General features: G+C 43.9%; 1 protein-coding gene across 3 annotated transcripts in view; it reads left to right on the forward strand.

Annotated features, from left to right (window-relative positions):
- The window catches only part of MIPOL1 (mirror-image polydactyly 1), a 220,038-nt gene that overhangs the window by 72,875 nt on the left and 125,393 nt on the right, over window positions 1–21,770 (forward strand). For all 3 annotated transcript variants that reach the window (XR_005453861.1, XM_038756380.1, XM_038756381.1), the window contains exon 9: window positions 9,848–9,955. Coding sequence is in view for 2 of the 3 variants with exons in the window: in XM_038756380.1 (XP_038612308.1) it covers window positions 9,848–9,955 (108 nt within the window). In the remaining variant the exon portion in view is untranslated. The remainder of the gene's footprint in view (window positions 1–9,847; window positions 9,956–21,770) is intronic.

Genomic DNA, 21,770 nt, shown 5'->3' on the forward strand with positions numbered 1-21,770 from the left:
GAAGCATCTTTGTCCCTTTTATGCAGCAACTGCCAAGTTATCATTTAGGTTATAGAATTGTTTGTTTATGGGTTTGGAGAAAATCCAGTGATGCTTACTTAAGAACCAACTCATCAGGACAGTATTATATACAGAATTATGTTTTCCTGTATGTCAGCTTATTCTAAGATTCAGCATTACCAGGTTACAACTGAACAAAAAGAAGGAAAAGACCTACGTCCAAAAGCAAGTAATCAAAAGAATGAAAGTACTTGTCTAAGAGTTGTGCAAACCATTTTTTTAATCGTATTTGTTAAGTACTTACTATGTGCTATGCACTGTTTTAAGTCCTGGTGTAGCTACAAGCTAATCAGTTTATACATAGTCCTTGTCCCACTTGGGGCTCCCAGGATTAATCCCCGTTTTACAGATGAGGTAACTGAGGCACAGAGATGTTAAGTGAGTTGCCCAAGGTCACACAGCAGACAAGTGGTGGAGCAGGATTAGAACCCAAGACACGATGTTGAAAGTCATCGGCTGCAATATAAAGGCAGACATAGATGGGGAGTGAGTCAAACACATATCCCCATCTAGCACGTAACTCTAGAATTTTTGTCTTTAGATGAATTCCATTTGTTACAAAGTTCCTTACCAAATGAAGTTCTAGAAGACAAAAACTTCTTATTACAAAGTAGCCTTATATTTAATATCTTCCATAATAATAACAATTGCTATAGTTGTTAAATGCTTACTCTGTGACAAGCACTGTACTAAGCACTTGGGGGAACAACCTAGATAACCAGGTCGGATACAGGCCCTGTCACATATGCAATTCACGGTCTAAGGAGGAGGGAGCAGAGGTGTTTAACCCTCATTTTACAGATGAAAAGACCTACGTCCAAAAGCAAGTAATCAAAAGAATGAAAGTACTTGTGGTCTAAGAGTTGCACTAACCATTTTTTTAATCGTATTTGTTAAGTACTTACTATGTGCTATGCACTGTTTTAAGCCCTGGTGTAGCTACAAGCTAATCAGGTTGTACGTAGTCCTTGTCCCACTTGGGGCTCCCAGGATTAATCCCCCTTTTACAGATGAGGTAACTGAGGCACAGAGATGTTGAGTTGCCCAAGGTCACACAGCAGACAAGTGGTGGAGCAGGATTAGAACCCAAGACACGATGTTGAAAGTCATCGGTTGCAATATAAAGGCAGACATAGATGGGGAGTGAGTCAAACACATATCACCATCTAGCGCGTAACTAGAATTTTTGTCTTTAGGTGAATTCCATTTGTTACAAAGTTCCTTACCAAATGAAGTTCTAGAAGACATAAAAACTTCTTATTACAAAGTAGCCTTATATTTAATATCTTCCATAATAATAACAATTGTTATAGTTGTTAAATGCTTACTCTGTGACAAGCACTGTACTAAACACTTGGGGAAGAACCTAGATAACCAGGTCGGATACAGGCCCTGTCACATATGCAATTCACGGTCTAAGGAGGAGGGAGCAGAGGTGTTTAACCCTCATTTTACAGATGAAAAGACCTACGTCCAAAAGCAAGTAATCAAAAGAATGAAAGTACTTGTGGTCTAAGAGTTGCACTAACCATTTTTTTAATCGTATTTGTTAAGTACTTACTATGTGCTATGCACTGTTTTAAGCCCTGGTGTAGCTACAAGCTAATCAGGTTGTACATAGTCCTTGTCCCACTTGGGGCTCCCAGGATTAATCCCCCTTTTACAGATGAGGTAACTGAGGCACAGAAGTTAAAGGACTGGCCCATGGTTACACAGCAGACGAGCGGCAGAGCCAGGATTAGAACCCAGGTCTTCTGACTTTCAGGCCCAAGCTCTTTCCACTCGACCCCGCAGCTTCTTTAGCTCTCTTAACACGGAGGGCCTTGGAGCTTGTCAAGGCCTCATCGCACCTCCCGCTAGCCCAGATCCCTTCTCCCATACTCTCTGCCAGCAGAACATTTAGAAATCTAGGCTCCGTTGTCTCTCTAGGGCTTATTTTAAAGAGAGGATGTGAAACAGACCTTAAGCGAATTCTGTTTCTGTGATGGCTTCCGCTCTTCAATCAGTCCTCCAGACTGTAAGCTCGCTGTGGGCAGGAAATGTGTCTACCAACTCTGTTGTATTGCACCCTCTCAAGCGTTCAGTACAGTGCTCTGCACACAGTAAGTGCTTGCCCTGATTTGCTTCCAATCAATCGATCGTATTTATTGAGCGCTTACTGTGTGCAGAGCTCTGTACTAAGCGCTTGGGAAGTCCAAGTTGGCAACATATAGAGACAGTCCCTACCCAACAGTGGGCTCACAGTCTAAAAGGGGGAGACAGAGAACAAAACCAAACGTACTAACAAAATAAAATAAACAGAATAGATATGTACAAGTAAAATAAATAAGTAAATAGAGTAATAAATATGTACAAACATATGTACATATATACAGGTGCTGTGGGGAAGGGCCCCCCAGCCTTAAAGCACTTCTGTACAGAGCTGTAATTTATTTATGTTAATGTCCATCTCCCCCTCTAGACTGTAAGCTCATCTTGGGCAAGTAATTGTTCTGTTGTACTCTGCCAAGCGCTTAGTACAATGTTCTGTGCACATTAAACACTCAATGAATACGTTTGATCGACTGACTGAATAAGATTGATTGAGTCTAGGCAAACTGGGCTATGATCTTCATGCCTCCTTGAAAGGCTTTTAGCCATATGCTATTTTTCTTCACTTTGAAGTGAGATCCAATCAGTATTCTTCCTTATGTATATATGTCTGTACATGTTTATTACTCTATTTATTTATTTATTTATTTATTTATTTTACTTGTACATATCTATTCTATTTATTTTATTTTGTTAGTATGTTTGGTTTTGTTCTCTGTCTCCCCCTTTTAGACTGTGAGCCCACTGTTGGGTAGGGACTGTCTCTATATGTTGCCAACTTGGACTTCCCAAGCGCTTAGTACAGTGCTCTGCACACAGTAAGCGCTCAATAAATACGATTGATTGATTGATTGATCAGAGGATTATTGTAAAAAATAAAATCCTGATCCATATTTGTGCATTTCCGAACCCAAAGAGAACATTGTATCAAATTCTGTAATTGCTACAATCCTCCATTGGGTTACACCAGCCGTGCCGCTAGGCTGGAGAAAGAGGGAACATAAATACAATGCATTCGGCTTCAGAAATTATGGTTTTGTGAAATATAGAGGTCCCGGGGCAAAATGTAATTCGATGAACTCTTTCCCAAATTAGTAGCACATTGTTTTGTATCGAATCATTTCAAGATTGGGCATGTAACTAGTTTTTCTTCCTGATCTCTCGATGTGTTTAAACTTCTGAGCAGTGTATAAACAATCATTTCAGCATATTCATTAAGTGGCTGCCAGGTCTTTAAAGTTTATGAATGCTTAATTACAAAGTATGCTTTTCATGGAAATGTTCTAATCTGTAGAATAATCATTCGTTCCCATTCTCGCACTTTTAACTGAAAAAGGTTAAATTTTGATTTATGGAAGCCTATGTGCTTCCAAACCCCTGTAGTTCAAAGTACAAAATTTGCATGGACACCAAAGTTTGGTTTCTGTTTTAACTGTGAATTCATTACGGGCAGGGAATGCGTCCGCCAATTCTGTTGTATTGTACTCTCCCAAGTGCTTAGTACAGTGCCCTAAAGCTAGTAAGTGCGTAATATAGCTGTAGTTTATTTATATTAACGTCTGTCTCCCCCTCTAAACTGTGAACTCGTAATGGGCGTGGAACGTGTCTACGAACTCTGTTATGTTGTACTCTCCCAAGTGCTTAACACAGTGCTCTGCACACAGTAAGTGCACAATAATATGATTGATTGACTAGAAGATTTGTCCTGGGGAGATCAGGCGGTACAGTATCAGATTTTTAATCCCGGGTTTCAGGGTTCATGTCCCTGTTTGGATGAGCAGGCGTTGAGAGAACCTGTGTAGCCTAGTGGAAAGAGCACAGGCCAGGGAGTTGGAGGACATGGGTTTTAATCCTGACTCGGCCACTTGCATGCAGTGTGACCTTGAGCAAGGTACTTAACCTCTCCGTGCCTCAGTTACCTCACCTGTAAAATGGGGATTAAATCCTCCCCGCTCCAATTTAGACTGTGAGCCTCATATGGGACAGGGACTGTATCTGACCTGACAAACCAGTGTCTATCCCGGTGCTTAGAACAGTGTTTGATGTATAATAAGATCTTAGCCACTATCATTAAAAAATTGTCTATAAAGGAAAAGTTGAGCCTCCACGTGGCAAGCTGTTAGGGAAGCAGAGTGGCCCAGTAAATAGAGCACGGTCCTGGGAGTCCAAAGGACCTGGGGTCTAATTCCAGCTCCATCACTTGTCTGCCATGTGACTGTGAACAAGTCACTTAACTTGTCTGTGAAACGGGGATTAATTCTGTGAGATCCATGTATCATCATCATCATCAATCGTATTTATTGAGTGCTTACTGTGTGCAGAGCACTGTACTAAGCGCTTGGGAAGTACAAGTTGGCAGCATATAGAGACAGTCCCTACCCAACAGTGGGCTCACAGTCTAAAAGGGGGAGACAGAGAACAAAACCAAACATACCAACAAAATAAAATAAATAGAATAGATATGTACAAGTAAAATAAATAAATAAATAGAGTAATAAATATGTACAAACATATATACATATATACAAGTGCTGTGGGGAAGGGAAGGAGGCAAGATGGGGGGATGGAGAGGGGGACGAGGGGGAGAGGAAGGAAGGGGCTCAGTCTGGGAAGGCCTGTGGACTGTGGACATGGACTGTGTTCAACCTGATTAGCTTGTATAATAATAATAATAATGGTGGTATTTGTTAAGCGTTATGATGTGCCAAGCACTGTTCTAAGTACTAGGGTAGATACAAGGTAATCAGGTTGTCCCATGTGGGGCTCACAGTCTTAATCCCCATTTTACACATGAGGTAACTAAGGCACAGATAAGTTAAGTGACTTGCCCAAAGTCACACAGTTGACAAGTGGTGGAGCCGGGATTAGAGCCCATAACCTCCGACTCCTGAGCCTGCGTTCTTCCCACTGAGCCACACTGCTTCTCTTGTATCCACTCCAATGTTTAGTACAGTTGCCTTTTAAAAAGTAAAGGGAGCATTCAGGATGAAAGGGTTGACTGTTAAGGAAGGAAGACCAGGATTGTTTAAACCTGAGAGCGCTTGCTTTCCAGTTGAAGAATTTCTTGGATGGGAATAATTTCTCTGGGGTTATCTTCAAGAGGAAAAGTGAAATGATGGATTGGAGCAAAAAATCAGATCAGCTATCTTTTCTGTCCAGTTTCCACCCAACCCTGTATCTTTAGTCGGATGAAATTGCAGGTAAAGACATGGGCGAGGGAGCGGAAAACAGTCTTGGTGCAGTTTGAAGCACGGTGGAAAGAGTCTTCGATTAGTAGTCAGAGGACCTGGGTTCTTACCCCTCTGCCACTTGTGTGCTCTGTGACCTGGGGAGAGTCATTTCACTTCTCTGGGCCTCAGTTACCTCATCTGTCAAATGGGGATTAAGAATGGGAGCCCCATGTGGGACAAGGACTGTATCCAAGTTGATTAGTTTTTATCTATCCCAGCATTTAGTACAGTGCCTGGCACATTACTAAGCATTTGACAAATATCTTAAAAAAAAACAAAACAGTTCAGCATTCACATGCTAGAGCTGTTAAAGGAGATGATCCCAAGTGTCTGCAGGTCAATGGAGCAGTGCCATTTCACTCTCCAGACCAGTAGAAAGGGGAATCGAAAGAACCATTTCCTCCTCCCTAGTGACCTTTCATTTCATCTCTAATATCACCTTACTGAAAAACATAACATTGGTTTTATTAAAATGCTGTTTAATAGACAGAAAAGCAATATTCTCTCTCATTAAAAGCATTTGCTTGAATCCGAACTGTGGGTAGTGGAGGCTCAATCTTCCTTCCCGCCGCTCGACGAATAGGTCAAATCCCATTAGAATAAATTCCACTCTAGAGAATCCCTCAGGATCACCACGTTTTCCACAGGCCTAGTGGCCCTCCTGTAATGGGGAAGTTGCCTTTCCCGTTAGGACACCCTGTCAAATGCGGGATTGTGAAATTTGATTCGACTCGATTCGAATCCTGGGGCTGCGTGGCTGACTAGAAGTGCCCGGGGGTGGAAGGATGGGGTGGCAAGGAAGCAGTGTGGCCTAACGGAAAGAGCACGGGCCTGGGCCTCAGAAGATGTGGGTTCTAAACTCGGTGCTGCCATTTGCCTTTAGAGAGTAAAGCCGTTGTCTAGACTGCAAGCTCATAGGCAGGGAACGTATCTATCAGCTCCCAAGCACTTAGTACAGGGCTCTGCTCACAGCTGGCGCTCAATATAGGTCACTGAAGGATTGATTACACCCTCTCTAGACCGTAAGCTCTTTGTGAGAAGGGAACACTTGTATCAATTTAGTTATATGGTGCTCTCCCAAGAGTTCAGTGCAGTGCTCAGTGTACAGTAAATGCTCAATGAATCAATCAATCGTATTTATTGAGCGCTTACTGTGTGCAGAGCACTGGACTAAGCGCTTGGGAAGTACAAGTTGGCAACACATAGAGACAGTCCCTACCCAACAGTGGGCTCACAGTCTAAAAGGGGGAGACAGAGAACAAAACCAAACATACTGACAAAATAAAATAAATAGAATAGATATGTACTGGTAAAATAAATAAATAGAGTAATAAATATGTACAAACATATATACATATATACAGGTGCTGTGGGGAAGGGAAGGAGGTAAGATGGGGGGATGAGGAGGGGGAGAGGAAGGAGGGAGCTCAGTCTGGGAAGGCCTCCTGGAGGAGGTGAGCTCTCAGCAGAGCCTTGAAGGGAGGAAGAGAGCTAGCTTGGTGGATGGGCAGAGGGATTGGGGGCATTCCAGGCCCGGGGGAGGACGTGGGCCGGGTGTCGATGGTGGGACAGGCGAGAAGGAGGCCTAATGGTGAGGAGATTAGCGGCGGAGGAGCGGAGGGTGCGGGCTGGGCTGGAGAAGGAGAGAAGGGAGGTGAGGTAGGAGGGGGCCAGGGGATGGACAGCCTTGAAGCCCAGGGTGAGGAGTTTCTGCCTGATGCGCAGATTGATTGGTAGCCACTGGAGATTTTGGAGGAATATGAGTGATTGATTGCCTGGGCGAGTCATTTAGCTTCTATTTGCCTCATTTCCCCCATCTGTACAATAGGGATTCAATACCTGTTCTCCCTCCTTCTTAAACTGTGAGCCAGATGATGGACAGGGACTGTAGCCCACTTGACTATCTTGTATCTACCCTAGTACTTAATACAGTGCTCGATCTATAGTATGCTCTTAGTAAATACCATCATCATTATTATTATGGACCGTCTCTATATGTTGCCAACTTGTACTTCCCAAGCGCTTAGTACAGTGCTCTGCACACAGCCAGCACTCAAATAAATACGATTGAATGAATGAATGAATTATTATTACTAATAAAGCTGTTTCAACAGGGGTTTCCAAGCTGAAATTTCCAACTAAACCACTTCCTATAACCTCCTCACAACCATGATCCCAGGGCACTGTCTATTATTTTTCAGCTTCACCTCTTAAATACCAGTGACCTGGTTCATCACACCCTTTATTTCAAAAGACTCATTGATCTAGATGCCAAGGGACTCTTCTTTACCAATTCCTTTTCCAATTTGAGCAAATCACTGTGGACAACTGATGAGAGATATGAGGGTTGTACAGGTTAGATTTAGAAAAATATGCACTAAAAAAATTAAAAATCAAGGCCATTTCAACCCTCCCTACCCCCAAGTTTGAACGCTAATTTTCAATTAAATTTAGAGATTTTTGCACCTGTACCCTATGGTATGGTAAATGCAATATTCACTTTATTTTTAAGACATTATCTGTAGCCTTCTCAAATAACTAGTTTGGACTTGCATTAACTAGTCTTTTCTTTGTCTTTAGACTATATAAGATTTCAGCACGAACATTTTAAACCCACTTCTTTGTTTTCCCGTCATCACCATTGTGCCTGGTCAGCCTCACCCCATGGGATCCCAAAGATACTTTCTAAAGGACGTCCAGTTTCTTGCTTGCAGATGTTGGCGTTCCCAAGTCCTGGAAGAAACTTATAAAAACACATGTTCTTTCAAAGGAAATCCTCCGAATCAGTGACATAAAACGTAGAGGGACTAAGGTGGATGGAAGGCTCAGAGTTTTTCAACTTTTTCAAGCATTGTCTGCAAAGACAAGCTTTCAGGATAGCAAAGCATCAGTTGAAGTTTTACCTTATAGAAAGGAATGTTACTGAGGTGATACTAGAAATTCACATTTAGGTGAAGAAAAGTAATGTCAGTGAATCATAAGCATTCACTGATGGCCCACTGAATGAGAAACACTATAGTCAATTCCTGAGATTCCTGGTCTCACCACTCAAGGATCTTGCAATCTAAAAAGATCCAGCAAAGCAGCATGGCTGAGTGGAAAGAGCACAGGTCTGGGAATCAGAGGCTCTGGGTTCTAATCTGAGCTCCACTACTTACCTCCTATGTGACCTTGGGCAAATCCCTAGCTTCTTTGGGCCTCAATTCCCTCATGGGCAGAAGGGGGATTCATTACCTGTTCTCCCTCCTATTAGATTGTTAGTCCCCTTGTGGGATCTGATTATCTAGCATGTATTTCCGTGCTTAGGACACTCCTTGGCACATACTAAGGGCTTAACAAATGCCACAGTCATCACTATGGTGATTATTGTTATAATGACCAAATTCTGTGACTTCAGAGCCCAATCCATTGCTCCCACCTTTCTGCTTCCATGGTTCCCTCTCGTCTCAAATCCACCAAACCTCCTGACCTTCAAAGTCACCTTTAAAAGCCACATCCTCCGGGAAGCTTTCCTTCACTAATCCCCATCTTATTGGTCATGCTACCCCACCAGTCCCCTAAACATTCATGTTTATTGCTTATGCATTGTATGACAAACTTTGGATTTTATCATTTCCAGCTGTGCTCTTACTCTTTTCCTTACTGTTTGGCAATTTGTGACTGCCTTCACCCATTACAATGGAAATTCTTTGATTGTGGGGGTCAGATCTTTTACTTTTATTGTGTCTTCCTAATCATCTAGCATAGTGCTCTGTACACATTAGCTTCTCAATACAGTGCTGTGCACACATACTAAAGACTATGGATAATAATAATAATGATGGCATTCGTTAAGCGCTTACTATGTGCCGAGCACTGTTCTAAGAGCTGGGGTAGATAGAAAGTAATCAGGTTGTCCCATGTGGGGCTCACAGTCTTAATCCCCATTTTGCAGATGAGGTAACTGGATGAAGATGATGATCAAGAGATAGATCAGGTATCAATACGGTAAATATCTTTTAGTTCATATGCAATAATTAGTAGCGCAAGTTGGGATTCAAGCACGGTTCCTATGCAATTTGGTGAGGGAAAAGGGCATTCAAGTCACCTGCATAGAATGCTTTTAGTCAACTGAATTTTGCGGTGGTTAACAGGCCAGCTAATTATGAAATAATCGGAAACGTTTTGCACAGATTTTCTATCCCCTCAGAGTAATAGTTTCGATGGGCTTTTTAGGTTTACGTGGGAAGGGCCGGATGAGGGACAAACGATTAAATTAAAATGGAGGTAAGGAAGAAGAGTGTAGGATTCCTTCCCCACGATCTCCCCGACCAAATGAAAACGTGCCTTGGCCCGTCGGTTTTCTACTACTGAAATACGTTGCCTCTCGGAGCCTGGGATGGTGTTATTTCCATTAATCCGTGTGTCCTGTCGGAAAAAAGCATGCCACCGCTCCTTTCCTTAATGGGATTCTTTCCTCGTTGCAGTGCAAACGGCTGGAGCGGGAGCTTCATCATCTAAAAGAGCAGAACCAGACTTCAGCAAACAACATGAGACATCTGACTGCTGAAAACAATCAAGAACGTGCTCTGAAGGTAAATCTCCCCTCCTCCTTACAGGCAAATGAAGTTTGTAAGCCCCCGGTGCCAGCTTTCTGGGCCGCGTATATCAGTTGTGTACATTTCAGCAGAAGTGAGCTGTGGTGTTTGCCAACAACCCTTTCTTTAAACACAGATACAGCACCCTTCTGCTCTGGTATTACTTTATTTTGTGTATGTTTGTGTGTGGAAGGGGGGTGAGTGCGCATGTGTGTGGGCATGAAAACAACTCTGAATAACAAAGTCTCAGAACGGTTGGCACAGTGTGGTGGTATCTTGCACAACTAGATTTATTTTGTTTCTTCCCACGAGCTGCTGCTTTTTTAACCCAGTGGGAAGGGAACGTGTCTTCCTCCTCCGTTGCACTGTATGCTTCCAATCACTTAATACGCTGCTCCGCACACAGTAACTGCTCAATAAATGCCACTGATTGAGATTGCAAAAGCGTGACATAAAAACAGTATCTTAAAGCACTGATGTTTCACCTCTTCTCGTTAACGCGTGCTGAATTAAGAACAATATTGACCACTGTTCCTAGTGACTGCATTGCTTTTATTGCCTGGAAACCAGTATCTTATTTTACCCGATGCTGAGAGGAGTAATCAGAAAAGGCCTATTGGTAAGAAAAGAAGGGTCCTTGTCAACAAACAATTAATCAGTCAGCGATGTCAAGTAGGGCATCCAGCTTTGATCTAGAAAAAGCAAACCGGGAATGAAGATATTAGCTATAAAATAAGCAAGTACTGATTCTAATTTGAAATCATATTATGGAATAGCTATATAACGTGAATGTCTTGGGATCATAACAAAAGAGGATTATACGTTTCGCTAATTATGTTGGCTTTCTTCAAAGCGGAAACTTGGCCAGAATGTGGATACATGACCTCAGTTTCCACTTTTGAGGAAGTAGCCTGCACAAAGTCAGAAAAAGCGGCTGAGAGGCAACAATAATAATAATGATGGCATTTATTAAGCGCTTACTTTGTGCATAGCACTGTTCTAAGCGCTGGGGAGGTTACAAGGTGATCAGGTTGTCCCACAGGCGGTGCAACCTCGTGGAGAGAGCGGAGGACTGGGAGTCGGGAAACCTGGGTTCTAATCCCTAGTCTAACACTTTTCTGCTTCCTTGGAGAAGTAGCATGGCCTGGTGGATAGGGCCGGGGCCTGGACATCAGAAGGACCTGAGTTCGAATCCCTATTCTGTCCCTTGTCTGCTGTGTGACCTTGGGCCAGTCACTTCACTTTTCTGTGCTTCAGTTACCTGGTCTGTAAAATGGGGGTTAAGACTGTGAACCCAGTATGGGACAGGGATTTTATCCAACTCAATTGGCTTGTGTCCACCCCAGCACTTAGTACAAGGCCTGGAACATAGTAAGCACGTAACAACTACAGTTGTATTACAGTAGTTTTACAACTAGAGTAATAATAATAATAATAATGATGGCATTTGTTAAGCGCTTACTATGTGCAAAGCACTGTTCTAAGCACTGGGGAGGATACAAGGTAATCAGGTTGTCCCGTGGGGGGCTCACAGTCTTAATCCCCATTTTACAGATGAGGGAACTAAGGCCCAGAGAAGTGAAGCGACTTGCCCAAAGTCACACAGCTGACAAGTGGCAGAGCCGGGATTTAAACCCATGACCTCCGACTCCAAAGCCCGGGCTCTTTCCACTGAGCCACGCTGCAGTTATTATCATTATTTTTATTATTACGGCTGTAAAATCTTGGAAAAGTCACTAAACTTCTCTGTGCCAAAATGATGATTAAATACCTGTTCTCCCTCCAACTCAGGCTATGAGGCCCAGGTGGGACAGGGACTGTGTCTGATCTGATTGTACCAAATCGTTCACGGTGCTTGGCACATAGTGCACAACAAATACCATGGTGCATTTTATTATTAATTATTATTACAATTAATAATAAAACGGAAAACCACATAGATCTGATGGTATTCGTGCACAAATCTACGCGCGAGGAGGAGACCTAACCCTTAGCTGTCTCTAACTAGCAGATAGATCACTGAGGAAATAGCCCAAGAGTTTAAAGATGCCATGATAATCTCCATCTTCAGGAAGAAAAGAGAGAGAGATGACTAGAAATTACCGGGGAATCCCCCTGCTATTCACTGCTGACAAGATTCTTGCCAGACAACTTCTGAACAGGCTGCTAAAGAACTGTGGGCTACCATAAGCAAAGTGTGGTCTGAATTTGTGGCACAACAGGTGATCGTGGCTTAGTGGAAAGAGCATGGGCTTGAGAGTCAGATATCAGCTGGGTGACGTTGGGCAAGTCACCTAACTTCTCTGTGCCTCAGTTGCCTCATCTGTAAAACGGGGATTAAGACTGTGAGCCCCATGTGGGACAACCTGATAACCTTGTATCTACCCCAGTGCTTAGAACAGTGCTTGGCACATAGTAAACGTTTAACAAACATCATTATAATTATTATCATTATCATCCTTTCTGCAAGACAGATACAGGACAAGTTCAGAGAGCAAGACTTTGTGCTTTAATACTGGGTTTTATTGGCCCTTCTAAGAAAATTTTACCAGTAAACACTGCTAAGCAAATTCAGCAGAGAAATATCTATTCTATTTATTTTATTTTGTTAGTATGTATGGTTTTGTTCTCTGTCTCCCCCTTTTAGACTGTGAGCCCACTGTTGGGTAGGGACTGTCTCTATATGTTGCCAACTTGTACTTCCCAAGCGCTTAGTACAGTGCTCTGCACACAGTAAGCGCTCAATAAATTTGATTGATTGATTGATCTAGATTCATAGGCTACCATTTTTTATAACGGTATACTTGTTAAGTGCCTACTATGTGCCAGGCCCCGGACTAAGTACTGGGGCAGATCCAAGATGGCTGGACACAGTTCCTGTCCCACAATCTAAGTAGGAATAAGTAGGATTTAATCCCCATTTTAAAGATGAGATAACTGAGGATCAGAGAATTAAGTGACTTGCCCAAGGTCACACAGTCGGCAAGCGGTGGAGCCGGGATTAGAACCTGGGTCTTCTGACTCCTGGGCCCCTGCTCTTTCTCCTGGGCCACATTGCTTTCCTTCCATCTGTGAGATAGATTCAGCTATGCTCAAACTATTCTCTGCAGCCATACTTTATCAATCAATCAGTCAATCGTATTTATTGAGCGCTTACTGTGTGCAGAGCACTGTACTAAGCGCTTGGGAAGTGCAAGTTGGCAACATATAGAGACAGTCCCTACCCAACAGTGGGCTTTAGCATGCAAGGAGACAAATGCTCCAGTCGCTATTTAAGGAGGCTCGCCTGACCTTTTCCCTAATAATAAGTGTGGTATTTCAACGTTTACTTTGTGCTAAGCACTGGGGTAGATACAAGATAATCAGGTTAGGCACAGGCACTGTCCTATGTGGGACTCAATGTCTAGCGGGGAGGGATGACAGGAATTGAATCCCCATTATATAAATGAGGGAAAGTTAAGTGACTTGTCCAAGGTTACACAGCAGACAAGGGGCAGAGCCGGGTTTAGAACACGGGTCGTTCGGACCCTTGGGCCCACACTAGCTCAGAGTTATGAGCTGCCAGTTTGTCCTTTTTCCCAGAATGAGTCTTCCCAGTCCCCACAACTGGATGTCCCGACCCTTCAAGGCCCTACTGAGAGCTCACCTCCTCCAGGAGGCCTTCCCAGACTGAGCCCCTTCCTTCCTCTCCCCCTCGTCCCCCTCTCCATCTCCCCCATCTTACCTCCTTCCCTTCCCCACAGCACCTGTATATATGTTTGTACATATTTGTTACTCTATTTATTTATTTTACTTGTACATATCTATTCTATTTATTTTATTTTGTTAGTATGTTTGGTTTTGTTCTCCGTCTCCCCCTTTTAGACTGTGAGCCCACTGTTGGGTAGGGACTGTCTCTATATGTTGCCAACTTGGACTTCCCAAGCGCTTAGTACAGTGCTCTGCACACAGTAAGCGCTCAATAAATACAATTGATGATGATGATGATGATGATGACCCCTGCAGGCTCATAGTACTGGCAGGAGGAATCAGGGTGCATGGCTCCTTGGCCCCTGGATCCCCCTGTTCCCTTCTGTTGCCTGCCCACCCAACTCTCCTTAGCCCTCTGATTCAAGTAAAAACTCCTCACTTTTGGCTTTAAAACACTCCGCCACCTTTCCAACTCCTGCCTCACCTCACTACTCTCCTACTTAATCCAGCCTCCACACTGTGTTCCTCTAATGCTAACCTTCTCACTGTGCCTAGATGTGGCCCATCTCACCGCCGACCCCTAGCCCACATCCTCCCTCTGGCCTGGACCGCCCCTTCTATGTCGCCCTGACTTGCTACATTTGTTCTTCCCCTCTCCCAGCCCCACAGCACAGCACATATCTGTCATTTATTTATTTGTATTGATGTCTGTCCCCCCCGACTCTAGACGGTAAACCCGTCGTGGGCAGGGAATGTGTTTGTCTATTATCGTAGCGTACTGTCCCAAGCGCTTAGTTCAGTGCTCTGCACGCAGTGAGCACTCAAGTAAATATGATTGAAGGAATTGAATGAACTGCTGGCAGAGGAGGTGAAGTCAAATGGATTCACTGTGAGCCCACTCTTTTAGACTGTGAGCCCACTGTTGGGTAGGGACTGTCTCTATCTGTTGCCAATTTGTACTTCCCAAGCGCTTAGTACAGTGCTCTGCACATAGTAAGCACTCAATAAATACGATTGATGATGATGATCAGGTAGATATAATGGGAAGGTTACTGAAAATAGGAAGGGAAGTTGAAATGCAATCAATTTAACCATTGGTCCCCTATAACCATCAACAGAGGAAGCACTGTGGCCTAGAGGATAAAGCCAGGGCGTGGGAGCCAGAGGACCGACATCCTAATTTTGGCTCCACCACTTGCCTGCTGTGTGACCTTGGGCAGGTCACTTAACTTCTCTGTGCCTCTGTATCCTCAACTACAAAATGGGGTTTTGATGCCTTTTTTCCCCCTCCTACTTAAATTGTGAGCCCCAAGTGGGGCAGGGACTGTAACTGGTCTAATTAAGAGAAGCAGCGTGGCTCAGAGGAAAGAGCCTGGACTCTGGAGTCAGAGGTCGTGGGTTCAAACCCCGGCTCTGCCAACTGTCAGCTGTGTGACTTTGAGCAAGTCACTTCACTTCTCTGGGCCTCAGTGACCTCATCTGTAAAATGAGGATGAAGACTGTGAGCCCCCCGTGGGACAACCTGATCACCTTGTAACCTCCCCAGCGCTTAGAACAGTGCTTTGCACACAGTAAGCGCTTAACAAATACCAAAATTATTCTAGACTGTGAGCCCACTGTTGGGTAGGACCGTCTCTATATGTTGCCAACTTGCACTTCCCAAGCGCTTAGTACAGTGCTCTGAACTGTACAGTACAGTAAGCGCTCAATAATAATAATAATAATAATAATAATGGCATTTGTTCAGCGCTTACTATGTACAAAGCACTGTTCTAAGCGCTGGGGAGGATACAAGGTGAGGCTTGTTCCACGTGGGGCTCACAGTCAATCCCCATTTTACAGATGAGGTAACTGAGGCTCAGAGAAGTTAAGTGGCTTGCCCAAGGTCACACAGCAGACATGTGGCGGAGCCGGGATTTGAACCCCTGACCTCTGCCTCCAAAGTCCGGGCTCTTTCCACTGAGCCATGCTGCGGTTAGCATTTCTTTTTCCACACAGTAAGTGCTCAATAAATACGATTGAATGAATGAAATAAATGAATTAACCGGTGTCTATCCCAGTGTTTAAACTAGTGCTCGGCACATAGTAAGCGCTTAACAAATACCATAAAAAAACCCTGCCATTCCTTTGCTATTAATTGCAAGTGATTGAGAGGAAGCTGCATCCCCCTCACTGATGTGCCCTGGTTTGGTTGGGGAAATAGTTCGAGCATACAACGTAAACAGCAAAGAATTCTGCCAAGTGGAGAGAAGGAAACAACTTTCCGAAAAGTCAGGGTTTTTCCATATCTGAAGCGCAGCAAGAAATGTAAGGTCTGGGTCGATTGTAGTTTTTGCGAACTACAGAGTGTATTGCATTCCCATGGTGTTTCCGAACCTGCCACGCAGCTGTCAGGGACGGAACGGTAGATGATTCTGTTATGTTATGCTCTCCTAAGCGCTCAGTACTGGGTTTTGCACTCAGTAAGTATGATTGATTGAAAAAAATCAGATAATTCTCCTCAAGGTTGGGGAAGCTGCATGGCTTAGTGGATAGAGCACAGACCTGAGAGTCAGAAGGATGCGGGGTTTTGAGAGTCTCCTGCCCACAACAAGCTCACAGTGTCAAGGCAGAGAGCTGGCGGAATCTCTCCCGGGAAGTTGGACTCTCTTCTGCTTTGGAGTCCACTCACAGATCACCCGCATTTCTTAGCCTGTTCTTTTGTGACGTGAGATTTTCTCTGAAAGCTGATGATAGCATTCAGAAATGAGAAGTCCTCATTTCTCAGTAAGTTGCACTTCAGACTTGGAGCGGGACTGCGGGTCTGGCTTGGAAAAAGCAATCTGAGGCAGGGATTGGGAGTGAGCGTGCAAGGGTTGGTGTGGCATAATAACACCTGTGGTATTTATTAAGTGCTTGCTATGTGTCAGGCACTGCACTAAGCAGTGCGGGATACAAGCAAATCGGGTTGGACACAGTCCCTGTCCCGTATTGAATTTACAGTATTAATGTGCACTTTACAGATGAAGTAACTGAAGACATATTTACTATTCTATTTATTTTGTTAATGATGTGCATTTAGATTTAATTCTATTTGTCCTGACGGCTTGACACCTGTCCACATGTTTTGTTTTGTTGTCTGTCTCCCCATTCTAGACTGTGAGCCCATTGTTGGGTAGGGACCGTCTCTCTATGTTGCCAACTTGTACTTCCCAAGTGCTTAGTACTGTGCTCTGCACACAGTAAGGGCTTAATAAATACGATTGAATGAATGAATGAATGAATGAAGTGACTTGTCCAAGGTCACACAGCAAAGTGGTGGAGCCGAGATTAGAACCCGGGTCCTTCTGATGCCCGGGCCCATGCTCTGCCCACTAGACCACGCTGCTTCTCATGCAGATGGCATACGGGACCACCCCATTGAGCCATGTTGCGGACGCTGAAGACTGAAGTGCACCAGTTGGTCTGTAATAAGCCTGGCCAACAAATCCGGGGTCAGAAAGCCACCTGGAAGCTAGCCATGAACCTCCCAATCATGTGGCCAGAACTAGTCAGTCAGTCGATGGTATTTACTGAGTGCTTACTGTGTGAGGAGCTGTACTAAGCACTTGGGGGAGTACAACGCAACAGACACATTCCCTGCTCACAATGAGCTTACAGTCTAGAGGGAGAGGCAGACATTAATATAAATAAATAAATTATAGATATATACATTAGAGCTGTGGGCCTAGGACAGGGGAGGAATAAAGAGAGCAACGCCGAAGGGAGTTGAAAAAGGAAAAGAGGATCTAATTAGGGAAGGCCTCTGAGGGAAGAGGAACCTTTGAAAAGGCTTTGAAGCAGCGGAGAGTAATTGTCTGTCAGACATAAAGCGGGAGGATGCTCCAGAACAGAGGCAGGATGTGGGCGAGAGGCCGGTGGAGAGATAGACGAGATGGAAGCATGGCGTGAATGTTAGCATTTGGCCCAGATGCCAACCCCCCAAACCCGCTTAACTTTTTAATCAATCAATCAATCAATCAATCAATCAATCAATCGTATTTATTGAGCGCTTTAACCACAGGATGTGGAGTTATAGTACGCAGATAAACAAGCACACGCTTTCTAACGTGTGGCCCTCTCCCCAGACTATGTGTGCAGCCTGGTCTCTGAAATTCCAGTTCCCCTTGTCTTGATAAAGAAAATTATTCAAAACGCTTACTTCATTTTCGCATCTTTACTCCAATCTGTGTTAGCTCCAATGTTAAATCGGCTTGAAAGTGAATAGATTGGACAACAGGGAACTATTGTTGGAACCAGGTTTCATTTTTTTCACACCGCCCATCGGTGTATATATTAAGGTACATGGATAGTGACTGTGAAAACATTCCAACCTTTGCTGGATTTGTGGTCTGCAAGGGGATGAACGCAGACACAACATAGAGTTTAAAAATTGTGTAATCACTCCGTCCCCAAAAATACCAGTGCCATCAAGACATTTGGCCCGGGAACAGAAGTTCTATTGACCTTGGAAGCAGTGAGCTGCTTTTAAGGGACACAGATAGTAATAGTTTATACCCCAAGACACCAATATCAAAAAATGTTTTTACTTTAAAGCACGTCGCACTCCTCTGGCTGCTCTCTATCAGGAGGAAATGGTGAACAACCCTTCAAAGTCCAGAGCAGATTTTGGACTAGCAGCGTTGAGGATGCCGCTGTCACATTCATTGTGTTCTCAAAATAAACCGAAAAGCAGCCATAAAAATAAGCTTTAGAAGTTGAGCCAGGCCAATAGGAGGACTAAGGAACGAAAACGGGAATTGGTTTTGCTTCTCCTTTCAAGTCGCCTTTGGGGCTAAAGGCTTTAGGGAAGGTTTTGCTCCAGGGGTGATTCCCAGATTCACAGAAATCTGTGCTCAAGTCTGGATGATGGTATTTGTTAAGCGCTTACTATGTGCCAAGCACCATTCTAAGTGCAGTCAGTGCTTGCGGCTATCTTCACGGGATCCCAGCCTCCAAAGGGATTTGACAAAACAAGGCATTAAATAAAAATAATGAGACGATTTGGTGGCCACGGCTAAAATAGGAAAAGTGTCCTATCTTTGGATTTTGTGTTTGGGGATCTTGTAAGCAGCAAAATGTTTGGTCTTTCACTTCAGAGTGCTGGAGTCTTGAGGGCTCTTCCCTTTCTCTCCCAGGCCTTTATTGCAGCCCAACTCATTCTTAGATCTTGCTAGACATGTCCCCAGCAATGTCTACTTATGCTAGAGCTCCATAAAGAACAGCTCATAGACAAAGAGACACCCCCCCCGACACACACACACAGATATGCAACACACTTAAGTCCCATAGAGAGATGTGGAGACATTGACATGCCTAAAACACACAAAGAGAATTATACATGCACTCACAAAGAAGTATTTATCAGAAATGACTTTGGGAAGTCATTGGGAAATGACTTTGGGAAGAGGTGACTTGGTTGTGGGCATAGCTAGAGAAACAATCAATTAATAATTTGTATAGAGTGCTTACAATCCCTGCCTTCAAGGATTCATTAAGTGCTTACTGTGAAATACAATGCTAAAGGCTTAGTACAGTGCTTTGCACGCAGTAAGCGCTCAATAAGTACAGTTGAATGAATGAATAAAGAGCACTGTACTAAACCCTGGGAAAGAATTCCCAGATGGGAATTTGACATGGTCCCTGCCCCTCAGGGAGCTCACAGACTAAAAAAAGGAATTTACATTCGGGTTGGGGAGCCAGACATAATAATAATAATAATAATAATAATAATAATAATAATAATAATAATGGTATTTGTTAAGCATTCACTATGTGCCAAGCACTGTTCTAAGCACTGGGGAAGATACAAGGTAAGAGGTTATCCCATCTGGGGCTCACAGTCTTAATCCCCATTTTACAGATGAGGTAACTGAGGCACAGAGAAGTTAAGTGACTTGCCCAAAGTCACACAGCTAACAAGTGGTGGAGCCGGAATCAAAACCCACGACCTCTGACTTCCAAGCCTGTGCTCTTTCCACTGAGCCACGCTGCTTCTCTATTAGTTACTGGATTAAACTAGTAAATTAGTTAAAATTAGTTTAAATCCAGTAGATTAGTTACGGGAATCGGTGGAATATATAAGGATCAATCAATCAGTGGTATTTATTGAGCACTTACTGTGTGCAGAGCAGTGTGCTAAGTGCTTGGGAGAGTACGATATAACAGAGTTGATAGACATGTTCCCTGCCTACAAGGAGCTTGCAGTTTAGACAGTCCCTGTGGCCTCTCTGCAGGCTTCAGGTCAGGACTCCAAGTGGTTTTCCCCTTTCCCTCAAGTCTGTTGTTCATGTGTGGCTTGAGAAGCGAGAAGCAGCGTGGCTCAGTGGAAAGAGCCTGGGCTTTGGAGTTAGAGGTCATGGGTTCAAATCTGGGCTCTGCCAATTGTCAGCTGTGTGACTTTGGGCAAGTCACTTATAACTTCTCTGGTCTTCAGTTCCCTCATCTATAAAATGGGGATGAAGACTGTGAGCCCCCCGTGGGACAACCTGATCACCTTGTATCCAATCAGTCAATCAATCAATCAATCGTATTTATTGAGTGCTTACTGTTTGCAGAGCACTGTACTAAGCGCTTGGGAAGTCCAAGTTGGCAACATCTAGAGACGGTCCCTACCCAACAGCGGGCTCACAGTCTAGAAGGGGGAGACAGAGAACAAAACCAAACACATTAACAAAATAAAATAAATAGAATAGATATGTACAAGTAACAGCACTTAGAGCAGTGCTTGGCACATAGTAAGCGCTTAATAAATGCCATCATTATTATTATTATTTAGAGCCAATGAGTTGCTTTTACAGAAAATTCATTCATTCAGTCAGTCAATCGTATTTATTGAGCGCTTACTGTGTGCAGAGCACTGTACTAAGCGCTTGGGAAGTCCAAGTTGGCAACATATAGAGACGGTCCCTACCCAACAGTGGGCTCACAGTCTAGAAAATGGTAGTATATTGATGAAAGCATCAATATGTGAAAAGCATTTTCTCTAAAGCTCTCCATGTGGGGATCGGTTCATCCCTAATAGAGAAGCAGCACGGCCTGGGAGTCAGAAGGACCTGGGTTCTAATTCTGACTCTGCTACTGGTCAGCTATCTCACATCCAACCCTCCTCCTAACCCCAGCTCCTCACCACCCCCGACATAATAATAATAATAATCATGGCATTTATTAAGTGCTTACTATGTGCAAAGCACCGTCTCCCCCTTTTAGACTGTGAGCCCACTGTTGGGTAGGGAGTGTCTCTATATGTTGCCAACTTGTACTTCCCAAGTGCTTAGTACAGTGCTCTGCACACAGTAAGCGCTCAATAAATACGATTGATGATGATGATGATGATGGGGAGGTTACATAGGCCATCACAGTACACACTTTCATGCAGGCAATCAGAAAAACCAGAGCAGATCAGGCTTTCAGGCATAAGCAGCAGCTGGAGTAGATCAATCAATCAATCAATCGTATTTATTGAGCGCTTACTGTGTGCAGAGCACTGTACTAAGCGCTTGGGAAGTACAGGTTGGCAACATATAGAGACAGTCCCTACCCAACAGTGGGCTCACAGTCTAAAAGAGTAGATGACCAAAGGAAATGGCTCCTAGAGCCCTTAAAGCCTTCCAGCTGAGAACATTTAGAGAAGTGGAAAGAGCTCAGGCCTGGGGGTCAGAGGACCTGGGTTCTAATCCCGGCTCCCCCGCTTGTCTGCTGTGGGACCTTGGACAAGTCACTTCACTTCTCTGGTCCTCAGTTACATCATCTGAAAAATGAGGATTAACGATTGCAAGCCCTGTGTGGGACGTGGACTACGTCGGAGTGATTATCCTGTATCTACCCGAGTGCTTAGTACAGTGGAGAAGCAGTGTGGCTCAGTGAAAAGAGCACGGGCCTTGGAGTCAGAGGTCATGGGTTCAAATTCCAGCTCCTGCCAACTGTCAGCCGTGTGACTTTGGGCAAGTCACTGAACTTCTCTGGGCCTCAGTTACCTTGTCTGTGAAATGGGGATTAAAACTGTGAGCCCCGCCGTGGGACAACCTGATCACCTTGTAACCTCCCCAGTGCTTAGAACAGTGCTTTGCACATAGTAAGCACTTAACAAATACTGTCATTATTA

The sequence above is a fragment of the Tachyglossus aculeatus genome, chromosome 14 (assembly GCF_015852505.1).
Source record: "Tachyglossus aculeatus isolate mTacAcu1 chromosome 14, mTacAcu1.pri, whole genome shotgun sequence".
Lineage (NCBI taxonomy): Eukaryota > Metazoa > Chordata > Mammalia > Monotremata > Tachyglossidae > Tachyglossus > Tachyglossus aculeatus.